This window comes from Trematomus bernacchii, unplaced genomic scaffold (assembly GCF_902827165.1).
Source record: "Trematomus bernacchii unplaced genomic scaffold, fTreBer1.1, whole genome shotgun sequence".
Taxonomy (NCBI): domain Eukaryota; kingdom Metazoa; phylum Chordata; class Actinopteri; order Perciformes; family Nototheniidae; genus Trematomus; species Trematomus bernacchii.
Genome location: NW_022987966.1, coordinates 696,624 through 714,056, shown reverse-complemented (window position 1 = coordinate 714,056; position 17,433 = coordinate 696,624). Strand labels below are relative to the sequence as shown.

Here is a 17,433-nt window from a genome sequence, read left to right as displayed (position 1 = left end):
TTTCCAGTTGTGTATTTTCAAATCCTAGCGATCTCGAGCCGGTTTCTCCAAAATTACCTACCCCACCTTTAAGTCAACTTTTCATTTTTTTTTGTGTACGTATATTGATTTTTACAAAAAAAGACTGCTATGTATGTGGTTAACCGTCTTGTGTCGTATGATTGAAAAAGCTACATTCTGCCAAAATGTGTAACAGCATGAGATTCAGTATTAATACAAGTGTTCTGGTTAGAGCCATCTTGTTCTAGAACAGCATTTTATGAAGCTAACATGAGTTTAACTTCATGTGTTCTTGTGTTTTTCAGCTGTTTCGAGAGGTACGCATCATGAAAACTCTGAACCATCCCAACATAGGTGAGTTCCGCTGCAGAGGATTCATCTACGTGTGTTTCCATGCTGCCCTTTGCTAACTCCTCTTCCTCGGTGTATTACAGTGAAGTTGTTTGAGGTGATTGAGACTGAGAAGACTCTTTACCTGATTATGGAGTACGCTAGCGGAGGTGAGTGCCCCCCCCCCCCCCCCCCCCCCCCCCCCCCCACGCTCATGAATGTTGCCAAGTAGTGAATGGTGCAAGTTAGAATGATCACTGAACTATATAGTAACACTGATGAACTCATTAATTGAAGGTATCAAACTGTGCTCTCTTTCTTTTTGTATTCCTCTTGTTCTTCAACATTGTTCCACTTTCCCATGCATTACTCTATTTTTGTATCTTCATTCTTTTTCTTTCTTCCCCCTTGTAATCCCTTAATCTCTCTCTTTATGTTGTGTGATCTCTTTCTTCCAATACCTAATAAGGAGGCAGCTCAAAATGCTGCTCTGTTAAACCCAGACCCCAGCCCCATTTTATTTGTAAGGATATTTAGGATCAAATGTATGGCTGGAGTGCATACATGTACACAACACACATCTATATTGGAGACCTGAAATATGATTTAAGTGTTTAAAACCAAGACTTTTGAGCAGTTTGGGAGTGTCAGTACTTTTTTTTGATGTGTCATGTCTCAGAAAAATAGCACAAGGTGTTTCCACATACACATACGCCTTGACCAATTTCCCCCGGGACAGTTATCAGGTTTCACCTCTTTATGAGATTGCAACATTTGCTCCTGCAATAACATGTTTTTGCAATCTGGACACATGCCTCACTCCAAACTCATACACACCCAGAGTGTTGGAGAACTTATACACCTGATCTCACATAAATACATACTGAGGGAAGAAACCTACATTTACATCCATCTTCTGCAAGTGTTGGTGCTTAAGATATGTTATTATGGGAAGTGGGCAGGGGTTTCGCAACAAAAACTGTCAATAAAGACAACGTAGTCGGTGGACCTTTCTGCTTTTTAGTCTAGTCATGGAATATGTTAATACAAATGTCCATGCTTGCCTGATAGACAGTCTAACTTTTTTTCCGCCCCCTTTCAGGCGAAGTGTTCGACTACCTCGTGGCTCACGGCAGAATGAAGGAGAAGGAGGCCAGAGCCAAGTTCAGACAGGTCTGTAAAACATGGTTCTTTCTGTCTATATTTCTGTCTGTCCATTTGTTGCTGGCCAACCCAGAAGTTAGCATCACAAGGGCTCCCTTGACAAAAAGCAGTGGGAGTTTTCCATTAGGTTGTGAAATATTGCACAAATGATTTAACCTGCAATGTTCAGTATGTTCACTTTTCTTGCAATACTGTGCAATAATAACCTTTATGTGAAAGACATACATTGTTATAAATGTCCCAACATTTGTACAATATCTCAACAACTTAAATGTTACCAATGTCACAGTTCTTTAAATTACTGCTCCTAATTCTTTAGCCATGGATGTGTACTTATTTGTCTTATTTGCCATTTTTTACTGTAACACAAATCTGATTAAGATTAAATCTGAGCTACTTGAAAGTTGATGACGTATTGTTTATAATTGCTGCTTTGCTTTTAACTGGGCAGTGTGAACTTGAAGCAGACCAATATAGAAATACAATAATTTCTTCCACTGTGGTTAGGGCCAAATAAAATCATCAGAAGTGATCGCACAGCTAGAAATTCAGTCTTCTGCTTTTTATTCCTAGTGTTTAGTTACATTGTTGGTTAAGGAGGTTGTGTGTATGTGTGAATAGAGCTTAACATTTAGCTTTTAATGACATGTTAAGACAACAATTAAGTGCAATATTAAAGGTGGGGTAGGTAAGTTTGAGAAACCGGCTCGTGAGACACTTTTTGTTATATTCCATGGAATGCTCTTAACATCCCGATAGCAATGAATATCTCAAGTGCTTTGACAAAAAATCCATAAAAAAATGTCATCTGTGGAAGCCGTAATACTGTAAAAAGCACGACCAATCATTTTAGCCGGCCCGGCTAAAATAACTGGATGGCCTACCTGCCTGTCAGCCTTCCATCTGTGCACAAACTTATCTCGTGCCCTCATTGGTCATGTGCGCGTTCGTGTGTGTTGGAGGAGGGGCTCTGTAAGGAAGTGGCAGATTTTTTCCGGTTGTGTATTTTCAAATTCTAGCGCACTCGAGCTGGTTTCTCAAACGTACCTACCCTACCTTTAATTATCTTCTCTCATTTGTCTTATTATTATTCTCTCTCTCTATTATCTCTCCTCAGATTGTGTCTGCGGTGCACTACTGTCATCGGAAGAACATTGTTCACAGAGACTTGAAGGTGAACGTTTGTCTAACTCATTAACACTTATCTAACAGACTGTATATTACATTTGTACTTTTGTTTGTTTTTATTATGCCTCCTGTAGCACCTTGGGATTGCTGTTAGCAATGAAAGGTGCTTTACTAATCGAATGTATTATTATTATTATTATTATTATTACTGAAACAGGAAGTTACAGTAATTTGCTTTAAAGCTGATATCCATAATACTACAGCTAGATGTTATCGACATAATGTTCAAACTACTACTACCATTTCAATCAGGAGAGACGGTGTTGATGTAAGAATACATATTTATTGCCAGGAATACACAAATGAATGTAATGGAGTTTTGGCGATTAGGCCCTGTTGTGCAGGAGTATCATTCGGGAGGGGAGAACCGATCCAATGAAACCCCCCGGGGTCTAGACACTGGTGGTGGTGGTGAATGGATGGTTCGGTCTGAAGGGGAGGGGCTTAGCTTGACCCTGGTGGTGGTGAATGGATGGTTGGGTTCGGTCTGAAGGGGAGGGGCTTAGCTTGACCCTGGATTCAGAGGGACAGGAGGTGAAAAGGGGTGGAGGAGGGTTGCGTCGAGTCACCTGAAATTACAGCTGTCAGGGGGAGAGCAGATTTAAAAGGTTTAGCGGAGCGCTATGATAGGCTTGTGGGAATAGAGCGAAGTGATTGGTTAAGCTGGGGAGTGACGCCCCCGATCACTTATTGAGAGGAGAGAGAGTAGTAACATAGAAATAGTAAATGAATGAGTAAAGACGGTCTTCCTGGTTGAACTTGCGCTGAGCTTAATTTCTTTATATATGCATGCCAGCCACCAGAGACTATGATCCACTAATACTTGATTATAGTTGTCCTGTTTAGTTTTCTGTATATTAAGTGTCTATATGTTGTATGGTGCAGGCGGAGAACTTGCTACTAGACGCCGACTCCAACATCAAAATAGCCGACTTTGGCTTCAGTAATGAGTTCACTGCGGGCAGTAAACTGGACACCTTCTGCGGCTCCCCGCCTTACGCTGCCCCGGAGCTCTTCCAGGGGAAGAAGTACGACGGTCCAGAGGTGGACATCTGGAGCCTGGGGGTCATCCTATACACACTGGTCAGCGGGTCCTTGCCGTTTGACGGACAGAACCTCAAGGTGGGTGACATGGAGGCTGTGTAGGAGCAAGATATATTTTATTTAAGGAGACTGAGCTCAAAGCAGAGATTATTTTAGATTGTGTCGTACTGCACTGGTGAGCATAAGTGAAGTGTTGGGATACACATACATGTCTTCATCGCTTCATAATTATTATTATTATTGTTATTATTACTGGCTGCTGTCCCTTAGTCAGACAATTCATCTTCTGTAATACATCTGTGAATAACTGTGAAATATATACTTCCACCTTTAATACCATCACCTGGCTATCAAAACTTAACACATGCTACACTTGTTTTTTTAAGTACTGTTAATGGCACTGGATGTGTTTTTTCTTAATTCTAAATTGATTAATTTCTATTTTGTATCTTTAATATTTGTGGCATGCTTCCTAATTGATATGAAACTATCTGGCTCTTTCCTTGCTGTAACAATGTAAATGTCCCCTCAGTCGGAGGAATACATGTGTTCTAATTCTGATCAAATAATAATAGAGTTGTTATTCTTATTGAAGTTTAATGATATCAGGCTATCCAATTTGAACATTTCAAATATTCCTTTAGGGTTTAATTCGATTTTTTTTATGGAATATGTTTGAAATGGCCCTCCAGAGTTTCAAAAACTCTAAAGCCAGCGCTAATTCTAAATTGAGCATCATCACATACAAACCATTTTACCAAAAAGAAAACACACAGAATGACACATTGCCTAGTCCTGATGTTTCATTCAGTGTCTCTGTATTCATTGTGGTTCAATGTGTGTTGCGTTCAGGAACTGCGGGAGCGTGTTTTGAGGGGGAAATATCGCGTGCCCTTCTACATGTCTACAGACTGCGAGGGAATCCTGCGCCGCTTCCTGGTCCTCAACCCTTCCAAACGCTGCTCGCTGGATGTGAGGAAAAGACATTCATACAGCATGTTCACTTTGACCACATCAGAGTTTAAATACTGCGCCTCTCTTTCCTCACCAGCAAATAATGAAAGACAAGTGGATTAATATCGGCTTTGAAGGCGAGGATCTAGTGCCCCACACAGAGCCTGAGGAGGACCTGAACAACACCAGCCGCATCGGTGAGAAACACACCTTTATTTATTTATTTACCCTAATCATTGATGACAACTTGATTTACTGATTGCTGCAGAAACAGTCAGTTAGGATGAGCTGGGAACGTCTGGCTGAGTCTCACTGACACTTATGGAGGTTTTTTAATTGGGTTAGGGGTTATCAGTGGAAAAGCTTATGCCTGAGATCTGGCATATTGCATCAACCAAAGTTTCAATAATAATTTAGTGACATAAAACGTGAGATAAGATCTTTTTTTGTATTTGTCTTAACAGGTTCAGTGTTACATCCACAAAGGGGACAATGCAACGACACTAGTCACAGTCACCAATAGTTTAATGAGTAGATTCCCGTAAAGAAAAAGTTCAAATATGCAAACAAAATTGAAGAACCCGAAATAGAAAAGCTCAGCAGGAGCTGCTGTAACAAGCAAGTCACTTACATGGTGCTCCAAACGCGTTTAAATGGAACTAAACTTTTAGTTGGTGTTAAATTCAGGTTCTGATTATGAATCAAACACTGCAGGTTCACACTCATCAGGGCACTAGGAACTTTCATCATTTAACTAAAGGTTAACCTGTGTGATAATGCGTTTTTGACTTTTTGTAGAGCTTGAGAAATTACAATCTTTGTAATGTAATTTCTCTCGTTCCAGATGTGATGGTAGGGATGGGCTTCGCCAGAGAGGAGATCAGAGACTCGCTGTCTACTCAGAAATACAATGAGGTCACGGCCACATACCTGCTGCTGGGACGCAAGAACGACGTGAGTGTATAGGCTTTTTTTTTAAATGTTTGGGTTCAACTGCACAAAAGCAATCTACCTTGATACATAGCACAGCAGGTAGGGGGGAACAAGGGCACTGTGTTACTGTAGTTCTTAATAACTCTGGGTTGATGCACACAACAGAGGCATTCAAAACCTTATTATTCACCACCAGTTGTTTAGTCAATCTAGATATTTGTCATCTTTCTCTCTGTGTCTGTCTCTCAGACGGATGTCAGTGAGTCTCGCACGGCCAGCAGTCTGAGTCTAGCTCGAGTCCGACCCAGCACCATCACCAACGGTACCAGCAAACACACCACCTCCTCCTCTGCTGCACCATCCTCTTCCTCCTCTGCCCACAAGCCTCAGCGCAGCGCCTCCACCTACCACCGCCAGAGACGGCACTCTGACTTCTGTAAGGACTTCAGACACCACTTTGTGATTAGGATCATTCATTGAGACCTTATGAAAATCTGAGGGGAGTCCTCCTCACTGAGATCTTTTCTATCCCTCAGGTGGTCCAGCAGTTCCAGTGTCGACGCACCCCAAGCGGAGTCCTAGTGGTGTAGGCGAAGTGGCGGGGCTTAAGGAGGAGCGTCTGTCAAGCCGCAAGCCAAGCACGAGCACCATTGGCTCTCGGAGCATCCCGACCCCCTCCAGCCCCATGGTCAGCTCGGCTCATAACCCCAACAAAGCCGAGATACCCGACCGGCGCAAGGAAGTCACCACAACCCCAGTAAGACCCCAGGAGGAGGACCCTCAATCTGCCTAATCCCATTACCCAGATTACAGCACACTGACACAGACATGTGAAGACTGCACACATGAACACAGATTAGAAGAGTTTAACCACTGCATACATATGAATAAGGAACTGTACATTCACCCAGCACAGGGAATATGGAGATTATGGTTGTTCAGTAAGATTAACTGAAGCAGCCAGATTAACCTGAGATTAACTCTTTAATAGTCTGTAAGTGTCTGTCTGAGGCAAAACCTTCAAGGCAGGGAAGCCTTCATTGTTTCACTCAGTAGAGCTTTTCAAATAGTCCACATAAACTGTCAGGTAGGGCTGTGCGATTATGGCAAAAATCATAATCACGATTATTTGGGTCAATAATTGATATCACGATTATTAAATACGATTATTCATTGACTTTGAAAAAATCCATTTATTGAACTTTAAAACAAATGCAAATAATAATTTGAACAGTATCTTTTTAACTGTTGATTACCCTGAACGTATAATTCAACTGAAAAACCAATACAAAAATAAATGATACATTTAAATAAATAATAGCAAAATAATAAATACCAATAAACAAGATCAACAAATATTTTGGAGCGCACTTCCCCAAGCTACTAAACATATATAAATATGATAAATACAAATAAATGAGACCAAAATGTATTAGATCAAATATGTTGCAGTGCACGGTCACAACCTAGCAAAGCTAAATAATTGTTTTTTTCGATTATGTTGTTTTCGTAATTGTGGCAGGCCAAAATCGTAATTGCGATTAAAATACGATTAATTGCACAGCCCTACTGTCAGGCACAATGCACGTCTTGCTCTTTAGAAGCCCTCCTTTCATTGTTTCAGGTTTGAAACCACTCTCCCGTCACCACATCACATCACCAGGTCATTTATCCTGATTATTTCATTTGACTCTTTCTCCAGAACAACATTCCTGCCAGTGCCATGACTCGAAGGAACACTTATGTGTGTACAGACCGATCCAGCACCGACAGGAACACACTGTTGCAAAATGGCAAGGAAAACAGGTGAGAATATGGACTGGAGATGCTAAGATAAATGTCCTACCCGTCAGCAGGTCTCAGGGACTCTTAATGTGCTAGAACACAGAGTTCTTTTCTTTGGACCACGGCCCATGTCCATGAATCATATTTGTACGCGATACTGAAGATGTAAGAATCATCACAACACTTGAGAACACAGATTCACTCAGCATAGAGCAATTAGAGTCTGTTTGTGCTAGATCTACATTTCACCTCACATTGTATTCAATCTCTTTTAAGTGCGGGTGCACACAAAGGCTATTCATTACTAGCCTTAATTACATGTAGAAATAGCAAGGTAAACATGAACAAGATGGATTCATTACACAACACAGTTTGAACGTGTTGTATCTTATTTAACCCAATGCAGGAAACACATTCATATTTACATTGAATACAGTGGAACTGGTTCCTCTGGTCCAGCTCCTTGCACACAGGAGAGGATAAAGGGCTTCAATTGTGCATGAGTGGGTTAGTCAGTGTGTGTGTTTATACACCCAATATGATGCGTCTGTTGTTGTGACAGATGGTTGTCCGCCACCATCTCCCCTCTCTCCCTCTCTCACTATCTCACTTTCATTCTGTCTGACCTGTTTCCTCTGTCTCTTTATCACTCTGTACGTTTGCCTCCCAGAGGAAGAGCCATAGACTTTCTGTCTGTTCAAACATTTGTTTTGGGACTTGGGTTCTTCAGGTCGAGTAGGCAAATTCTTCCTTAGTTTTTTTACTTCGGTGATTTTTACTATTCTACAGTATTGCAATACTACATGGTACAAGTGTTTGTCTGCCGCCTTAACTGTTCCACCTGCTGAAAATCTGCTCAAAGACTGCAGGTCAACCTTTTGAGTAGGGATGGGAACGATTCATTGAATATTCGAATATTTTAAATTATTCAGGTATGAGAATATGAGTTATGAATATTTTTCTTTTGGAGGGGTGCCTAAGTTGATTACATATTATCAAATGGAATAATTCAATGTATACGACAGTGCCATAGCTTAGTGTGTTAGGTCTAAAGGTGTGTTTTGCTCCGCTCACCGGTCCCTCACAGCGGGCAGAGCTGCAGGTGCTGATCTCTCTCTCTCGCGTCCGGTTATACTTCACTCTCGTTTATGTCCAAATCCATCAGATCTAGCTAGTTCTAGCTAATGATATGGCTGCTGCCCCTCCCTACACGCAGATCACGCAGACTCAAACCTCATCTTATGCCCAAATTCCAGCTGAGAGGGTCTTCTCTACAGCTGGCCTGATTGTGAATCGCCCCCGCACCCGCCTCTCCCCTGAGCATGTAGACATGCTCATATTCTTCAAGAAGAATGAGTATTGAATAGCTGCATTCTGTGCATAGGCCCTGTTATAGGTTGTTGATCTCTGTTGTAATAGGGTTACGTTACCCTAACCCGTTATGTTGTTCGTGTATGATCCCTCTTTCATCACAAAACCAAGTTATGTTTTAAGCATGAAAGCTGTAGGCCTATAGCTGTCAACTGTTCAAACTGTGATCACCAGTTGTTTTTTTTTATAGGAAAAATTCGGGTTAATCGGTTAACCGTTTTTTGGGGGTCGAATATTCTAATATACATTTGCTTTCAAATTCCCATCCCTACTTTTGAGAGACTCTAGGAATCAGCCTACCATAACAACATATTAACATCATCTCTCACCCCAACATGTCCTGAACAGTGAATATGAACTGTTTCCATCAGAGGTACAGGGTCCCAGGATTTGATCAAGTTAGACTGAAGCACTCCTTTGTGCACAGCAATCCTAAAATAGAATACAGATTTAAATCCCAGGTCAAATGCACGTTAGAGGAAATGGAGCTGCTGTGATGCAAGGAAATGTCAGACTTCTGAAGATCTGACAATAAAGTATTATCGTAGCGTATATGGGAGGAGGGCTGGGGGCAGGTCAGGCAAACAATGTATCCAATGCCAACAAAGAATAGAAAAAAAGTATCGAACAGGAGGGAGGGCACCATGCCGACGTTACCCTCCACTTGCTCAGAGGCCTTGTCAATGTGATGCCATGCCAGAGTGGCTGATGGGAACACGTGCATGGACACACACAGTCCCATAAAAGGGGACATGGAAAGGGTGTGATCTATAATGGCAACAGGATTACAATGCACTGATTATGTAAACAACAGCGTGTGTGTGAGTTACTGTGTGTGTGTGACTGATCGTACATTGTTTGTACGACCCACATTTCCATCCATTTATTAAAAACACTGTTGGGTGTTCAAGTCCATGAAATGATACGCAGACAGTAATCTTTGATGACTTTGGAAGTGATCTTATACAGAGACAGTGTAGTTGCAGATAGTAAAACGCTTCATAAAGCTGTGGACTAATGGTTATAAAAGAGTTTAAATGTTATAATAAGTAAAGACTATAGTTATTCTAAATGCTTGTCATCGGTGCCACCGAGTGCAACTGAGACGCAATCATGCAGGTTCACAACAAGTGGCTGGTGCTCAGAAAACTCTAATGCTTTTGTCCACAAACACCACCAAAAAGAAAAGTTCCTTGTAGTAATTGTATTAGATTTGCCCTTTTTTTGGCAGTTATTTTTATATACATACTGTTAAGCTCTCAATTTAATTTAATTATACTTTTATCTTTACCTAGAAATAACAATAAACCCTTAAATATAAATGTGACTACAGGTGTGACAGGGTTTCTTTGAAGGTCCAATGCAGTAGGACTGGCAATAACCAGAATCAGAATCCTTTACTCGTCCCACAGAGGAGATATATACATAGTTACGGCAAGTAAAGAGCCAAAGGTAGCTGGATATACTTTAAGAAGCATGTATAAAATATTAAAGATACAATTAGAAACTACACAATTTAAAATGTACAAAATACACATCCAGTCCCAGTAACAGTTGTGAGATAGCAGCTAGATGATAATATTACATTAAACATTAAACACACCACAAAGTTTCACTCTGGAGAGGCTTAACCCTACTATTCAGGTTTGTCAAGTAAATGATTTGTTGCCATGACGTTGCTTCACCAATACAGGTATACATTTCAAGCGGAAATCTCAGGAGTTCTCGGGAAAGTTTCTGTCCCTTTCTACCATTTTCTTCCCTTCTTTTGTACATGTTCAGCCTCTCACCCTCCTCGTCTCCTCTCGCCATTCTTTCAGTCTTCATTACTCAGACACCCCCAACCCCCCACCCGTCCCCTGTGTGCCCCCCGCAGTGAACCGCAGCTCATATTGACGTTAAACGATTTTGCTCTGCAGCGGCTGCGCTTCAACTTAACTCGTTGAATGGCTCTGCCCCACTTGAACCTTGTGTGTGGGAGTTATCTAGAGCGTTATGAAAAGCAGCCTCAGGCCACCAGCCACAGAGTGAGGGTGGAGAGGTGTGTGTGCGTGTGTGTGTCAAAGTGTACGTGTAAGGGTATCTAAGGGGGGGGGGGGGTGCAAAATGAGAGATCTCAGTTGGAGACCACAAAGAGCATTTTGGGCCAATTTTAGATTAGGACTAACTGTTATGATGAAGAGCAGATGGCTCATTCACTGTTCATGCACAGTTCTGAACAAGTGACCTCGGTTGAAGGGGATAGAAGTATTGAAGATCTTAAATGTACTTGATTGTTAACGCTTTAATGAAAAGGTTATGCAGTTCCTGTGCTGTTCTTGCAAATTCAAATGATTGTTATAGCAACTACCACTCATTGGTTTTTCTCTCCCTCCAGCTCCATATCCCACCGCCTGCCCCCCTCCTCCCCCTCCACCCACAGCATCGCCGGGGCCTCCGGGGTCTCGTCCTCCACGCCCTCCTCCCGCCTCTCCAGGGGCTCCACGGTGAGGAGCACTTTCCACGGGGGGCAGATCAGAGACCGCCGCCCTCCCTCCCATGCTCCCCCTGCTTCCCCAATGCCATCCCATGATGCCAGCCCCCTGCCCCACACCAGGACCCGGACCACCTCCACCCTGCTCAGCAAACTCACCTCCAAGCTGACCCGCAGGTAAGGGGAGAAGCCGGGAGAAGAGGAAGGGGAGGAAAGGATAGAAGGTTATACGAGTTGAATTGTGTTCAGAGGTGTGACTTTAAGTCAAACAGGAAGACATGAAATGATAACAGATAGAATAATATCTAACAGCAGGATTGTAAATGTTGGATTGCTGCTAACCCTTCACGTGGTGGAGTGAGACTGTCAACAGTGTAACTCTTTTGCTCTGAACGTGTACATAAAGATCATTGAGCTAACCTTGCTGCCTCTCTCCGTCTCTTCCTTAACCAGCACTAACCTGCCAGCCTCTCTTCTCTCCTGATGCAGCTTCACAGGCGTCAGGCCTGGGTCTCATAGTGTGTCAACATGTTTGTGTTACCTGATATTACCACCTGCTCCATTTACTATTAAAAATGTGTCCACCTCATCACATTGAAAACAACAAATGTTATAATTGTGAAATAGTTCATATGTGATGATATATACTAAAGCTTATGCCTTAATTAGTGAAAACACATTTTGGCATTATGATTTAAGATGGGATGAAACCGTAGATTCTGACCCTTTTCATGTTGTTTCCCTTAGCAACAATAACACACAACGCAGACAACTAGTGGATTTAAATACAAACTCATTTAGTTGGGGGGTTTATGATCAAGGATGGTCATTCCTGATGGTTATATTTGAATAAGGAGAATGGGCAACACTAAGTGAATGTTAAAAAAGAGTGTGTGACAAATAAAGAGAGATATATAAAAATGAATGTCCCTAAATGTGGGACTCAATAGTAGTTTCATCCTGCACTATTGGAAATGACTGTAAGCCCTTTCTTATCTAAGCAGTTAGAAATTATCTTCAGTTACGGAAAATTGTTAAAATCTCATAGTTGAGCTGAACTTCTGTCATAGCTTTTTCCCCTGATACAAACAAACATTCAGCTATAAGACCCAGGTCTGCTGTTCAGGAGACATACTGTCTTCTTCTCTGCTGCTTACCGTTGCTTTATCTGTTGGTTTGTTTGATTCTTTAACAACTGTTCTTTTCCTTGCCAGTCACCTGCCAATCTGTTATCCTGAACTACAGTACACAACGTTTGATACTGCCTCTTCTACCTGTGCTTCTTACTGTCTGGCAGCTCTATTTTGTCTCCTCCTCACTTGCTTTCTCTTTTGTTCCATGTGTCTCTGACTTTCTGCTGTTAATTTCCCTTTTTTTCCATTCCTCTCATCTTCTCGTCATCTCCTTCTCTTCTTCCTCTTCCTCCTAGGGTCACTATTGACCCTTCTAAACGTCAGAGCTCAAACAAGTCCATGTCGGGCTGCACCCTCCCACAGGGGACAAAAACAGTTAGTAAGTCTTCCTTTCCCATGTTTTCTGGCTGCTTCTGTCTGTCTGACTGTCTGTCTGACTGTCTGTCTGACTGTCTGTCTGACTGTCTGTCTGACTGTCTGTATGCTTGCCAGTGGCCCTGTCCCCCCCCTCATCACTGTCTGTGAGTTTAGTTACACAAACATTCATCTGAGGCACAGCTTCTCTGCAGGCAGCAGTTTATTCAGGCAGATAACTTCAACCTGCTGAAAAGACATCTGTACTGATGTGAACTCCTTTTGATTTCCACATGAAGCTTTGTGATCAGAAGTTATTTCCTCAAAAATGTTTGTTCGATCAAGAGGAGATTCCATGGAATGCTCTTAACATCCCGATAGCAATGAATATCTTAAGTGCTTTGACAAAAAATCCATAAAAAAATGTCATCTGTGGAAGCCGTAGTACTGTAAAAAGCACGACCAATCATTTTAGTCGGCCCGGCTAAAATAACTGGATGGCCTACCTGCCTGTCAGCCTTCCATCTGTGCACAAACTTATCTCGTGCCCTCATTGGTCATGTGCGCGTTCGTGTGTGTTGGAGGAGGGGCTCTATAAGGAAGTGGCAGATTTTCTCCGGTTGTGTATTTTCAAATTCTAGCGATCTCGAGCCGGTTTCTCAAACTTACCTACCCCACCTTTAATAAAATATGGACGATATAAATCAAATATTTTATCACAGTATATATTTTTATTAGGGCTGTCAGTCGATTAAAATATTTAATCGCGATTAATCGGATGATGTCCATAGTTAATCGCGATTAATCGCAAATTAATCGCACATTTTTTATCTGTTCTAAATGTACCTTAGAGGAATATTTTTCAAGTTTTTAATACTCTTATCAACATATGAGTGGACAAATATGCTTTATGCAAATGTTTGTTTATTATCATTTGAACAATGACAAATATTCTCCTGAATATTTTCAATACAACAACCTGGAACCTCTCCTCTGTCTTCATAACAGTCAAAGCATGAGACTGAAGTTCCCACTGTGCGTCAAAATAATGCGCTGTGATGTGCAGTCGACACGTTGGATGCAATCCGAATGATCTAACGCAGCCCCTCGTCCTCCACAATGTCAAGCTGTAGCCACCCATTTAGCTATCGCTGTTGTTGTCCAGGCGTCTCCCCGGCAAACTTTCAAGCGTGGTCTGCTGCAAGCGATCGGCAGGAGCGGGGCTGTCAGCATCAGCTGTGAGCTTGGCTTGCTGTTTAAAACACCTTTTTTTGTATCCATATCTCTCACTAGAATCTCCCACCATCCAACGAACAACAACAAGCCTTTGGGTTCTGAAACTACGGGGCGGGCCGAGGACAAAAACACATGCGTTAATCGCACGTTAAAATAATTAGTGGCATTAAAAAAAAAATTGCGTTAACTTGACAGCCCTAATTTTTTTTAATCACAGTGATATTATCTCTATATATTGCTAATCTATTGAATACAATAACATCAATATCACTTTAGAGGTTGCCAGGGACGATGAATGGAATCATCCCGAACACATGGAGCTAAGTGGTGCTGACGTGGAAGACGAGCATTCTCCTTTATAGCCTTAGGTTTTTATTTCTGCTGATTACATTTACGCTTCAGGTGGTTTTCATTAGTGATCTTTTTTTCTGCGATAATCCAAAATCCAATGTAGGAATCCCACTGGCTTTTTGTGGAGTTAACCAGGGCAGTGCTCATTTCCGGCTCGGCCTTCAATCATAACTCTATCACAGTCGTTATACAGAATACTTTGAAGGTTATACTCGCCTTATGATTGAAGGATGATGGAACCTGGACTGGCCCATTTATCTTATTCTGGAGATTCTGGGACTGAGGTCCCCAGAGTTCACCTCTGTTTCTTCCTGGAGAGCAGCTCTACCTCAACTCTGGATGTTAATGTGACTAAAGCTCTAATCAGCAGCTGTCTGTCTGAGTGTGTGTCTGTCTGAGTGTGTGTCTGTCTGAGTGTGTGTCTGAGTGTGTGTCTGTCTGAGTGTGTGTGTGTCTGAGTGTGTGTCTGTCTGAGTGTGTGTCTGTCTGGACTGCATGTTCTCTGCTGGCTGTATCTTCCATTCCCTGCCAACAATAACACAGAACCACATCGCTTCTCTCGGGCAACTAGAAGACAGTCAATTTGCATATGAGCGTTTTCTCACACTCCAATGCTCACAACTCATTTTTAAAATAGACATCCCTATGAAGATGTTTGTGTGTTTCCTGCAGTTTATTGCAACCGAACTGAACTAGTCTGCATCATGAAATGAGAACCATATGTTTGCCAAGGCTGTTAAAGCAGCAGTCCTACAGCGATGTGCATCCCACATCGGGGGGGGGGGGGATTACAAGGCAGAGGTAAGGGGTTAAGGATGAAGAGAAGTCATAAAGTGTAAATACTTCATCATAAAATAGTACATTTTTTAGTGCATTGTGTGTAGTCAGGTTGTACGACAATGATTCTTTTATTTTTCATCAATCTGTCAATAACGTCATGATGAATAATTGGTCTATAGAAAATATAGAAAAATAAATCTAAAAAAAAGAATGAACTACTACAATGTCTGGAACATTATTCTATTCATTATTCTTATGATATGTTTTTTGACTAATATATGATCAGGCTGGGTTTCCTGTTATGATATACAGTATGTCTATTTGTAGACGGTCATATAGACAACATTGATTACATGTTTTATGTGAACAGATTTCATAGAACTGTATTAGGTTAGTTGAAAGCAATAATACTACGTTTAAATACTTAATATTATTCATATTATGTCTATATTGTTAACTAACCATATAATACTTTTAATTAAAGTCAATGTTTAGGTTTTTAGCTCAGGCTTAGGGTGGTGAATAGGAAGACAGGTGAACTGAGACTATAGTTTATAGTAGTGACAATACAAAGAAGAAATAGAGAGAAAATGCTAAAGCTTTAGTTGCAAAGATGTGTGTGTGTGTGTGTGCAAAAGGTATGGGTAACCACGGGTTACCCTGCATCATTGTAGCTTCCTACCTGTGACAGTACAAGAACAGAACATGTGTGAGCCTCGGCAGAATGCTACCAGCCGGCAGCAGTCATCCCACTGACCCAGCGTCACAGCCGTTTAAATCAGGATTAGTTATGCAACCAGGATTGATCCTTTTCTTAAACAGGGATCTTCACAGCTCTCGCTGAGATACGAGCAGATTGTTCTGTTCCTCTGCTGCTAGCTTCTCTCACTCTGTCTCTCTGCTCTTCGTTCTCTCATTCTCTCACTTTCAGCCGTCCTCTCTCAGCTCAGATAATCCCTAACTCAATGCAGTGTGAGAGAATAGAGGCGAGTCTGCACTACATACTCAGATAGATTTCCCCATATGTATTCTGTCTTAAAGATGTGATACCACTAGTCTCGCTCAGGGTCACCTTAGCATCCGTTTCCTTACTTTCTTGACCCAGTCAAAAAAAGAAAAGCTCATTTTCTAAAATGTAACACAATCAATTCTTATTTCCCAAAACATTTACTTTGGAGAACAGGAATATATTGATATAGCTTTTAAAAATATTTGCGTTACTAGTCAAATATTACCAACAGATTTGCTGTAATGAAGTTTATTATTCCTGATCCGACAGGAATTACCATCAATATGTTTGTTGGGTAATTATTAGTATTTATAAACATTTCTAAATGATAATTCTCATCCCATTGATTGATTGTGTGGATTATCAGGGATTTCTCCATGTACTTTAAGAGAGGTGAGAGTACAAACATCTGAGCCAGGGTCACATTAGAGACACTTTCACTAAATCCTTCTGTTTTGACATATATTTTACTGCTCAATTCTCCAGACAACCACCAGTTCCTGGAAAAGAGATCAGGTTGCCAGGTTGGTAGGAAAGAATTAGAGTTGAGCTACAGAAAACAGCAACAGTGGCCCCTGGTGGCCATACAAGGGAAGTGCAATAAGAAGCCTCAAACTCCTGTAGCTGCTGTCTGCTGGGTCGAGTAAATAGTTCTTTAGAAGAAACTTGCATACAAACCTACATGTGGCATGAGCTCATACATCTGGATGTGTGTGGCATGTGAAATGCAATATTCCATTCTGTAAGAGTGTCAGGAATGTGTGCTAACATCAGGCTGGTCTGTTCAAATCTGGTCACCCTCAGGGTCCTGAAGGTAGAAACTTGAGGAAGCAGGGGACCACATCATAAAGGATTCAACAACAATTGTATTTTAAGCATAGTAGAAGGTTACATTTTTCAATGTTGCCATCATTGTACCATAAACCATACCAAATAAAAACATGTGTCAGTCAAAACGCATCAAACCAAAGTTGTGAAATGCAGGTACAAAGACTAAATAAAACCCTTAATCTGATGTCAAAAATATTTTCTGATCAGACAAAGAGCTAAATTGTACAGTATTATATTTATTTTACACGTGGCAAAACTGTGCATCATACTGTATCAGACATGACTAGCTGATACTGTATATCAGTGTGTTCCTATCAGAAGGAAGAAATAAAGTTCTGGAGAGAGGCGCTGGAGCATCTCAAACCATGCCTGTACAGACGTTAGTCCCACATCAACATCTTAGCTTGGACAGCATTACAACCATGTACAGACAATAGTAGAATGCTTGTTATATTTTTCTAAATGAGTCTGGTGTCCTCTTTTAACACACAATGTGT

The 17,433-nt window shown here is 41.3% G+C and overlaps 1 protein-coding gene across 4 annotated transcripts in view; it reads left to right on the top strand.

Moving 5' to 3' along the window:
* The window catches only part of mark4 (microtubule affinity regulating kinase 4), a 62,121-nt gene that overhangs the window by 38,486 nt on the left and 6,202 nt on the right, over positions 1-17,433 (top strand). For 3 of the 4 annotated variants that reach the window (XR_004554761.1, XM_034115866.1, XM_034115867.1), the window contains exons 4-15: positions 306-354; positions 435-500; positions 1,433-1,503; positions 2,612-2,668; positions 3,568-3,804; positions 4,579-4,698; positions 4,778-4,877; positions 5,525-5,634; positions 5,863-6,049; positions 6,150-6,370; positions 7,316-7,419; positions 11,147-11,419. Coding sequence is in view for 3 of the 4 variants with exons in the window: in XM_034115866.1 (XP_033971757.1) it covers positions 306-354; positions 435-500; positions 1,433-1,503; positions 2,612-2,668; positions 3,568-3,804; positions 4,579-4,698; positions 4,778-4,877; positions 5,525-5,634; positions 5,863-6,049; positions 6,150-6,370; positions 7,316-7,419; positions 11,147-11,419 (1,595 nt within the window). In the remaining variant the exon portion in view is untranslated. Of the gene's footprint in view, positions 1-305; positions 355-434; positions 501-1,432; positions 1,504-2,611; positions 2,669-3,567; positions 3,805-4,578; positions 4,699-4,777; positions 4,878-5,524; positions 5,635-5,862; positions 6,050-6,149; positions 6,371-7,315; positions 7,420-11,146; positions 11,420-12,671; positions 12,755-17,433 lie in introns of all 4 variants that reach the window. The other variant, XM_034115868.1, reaches the window with a different exon arrangement.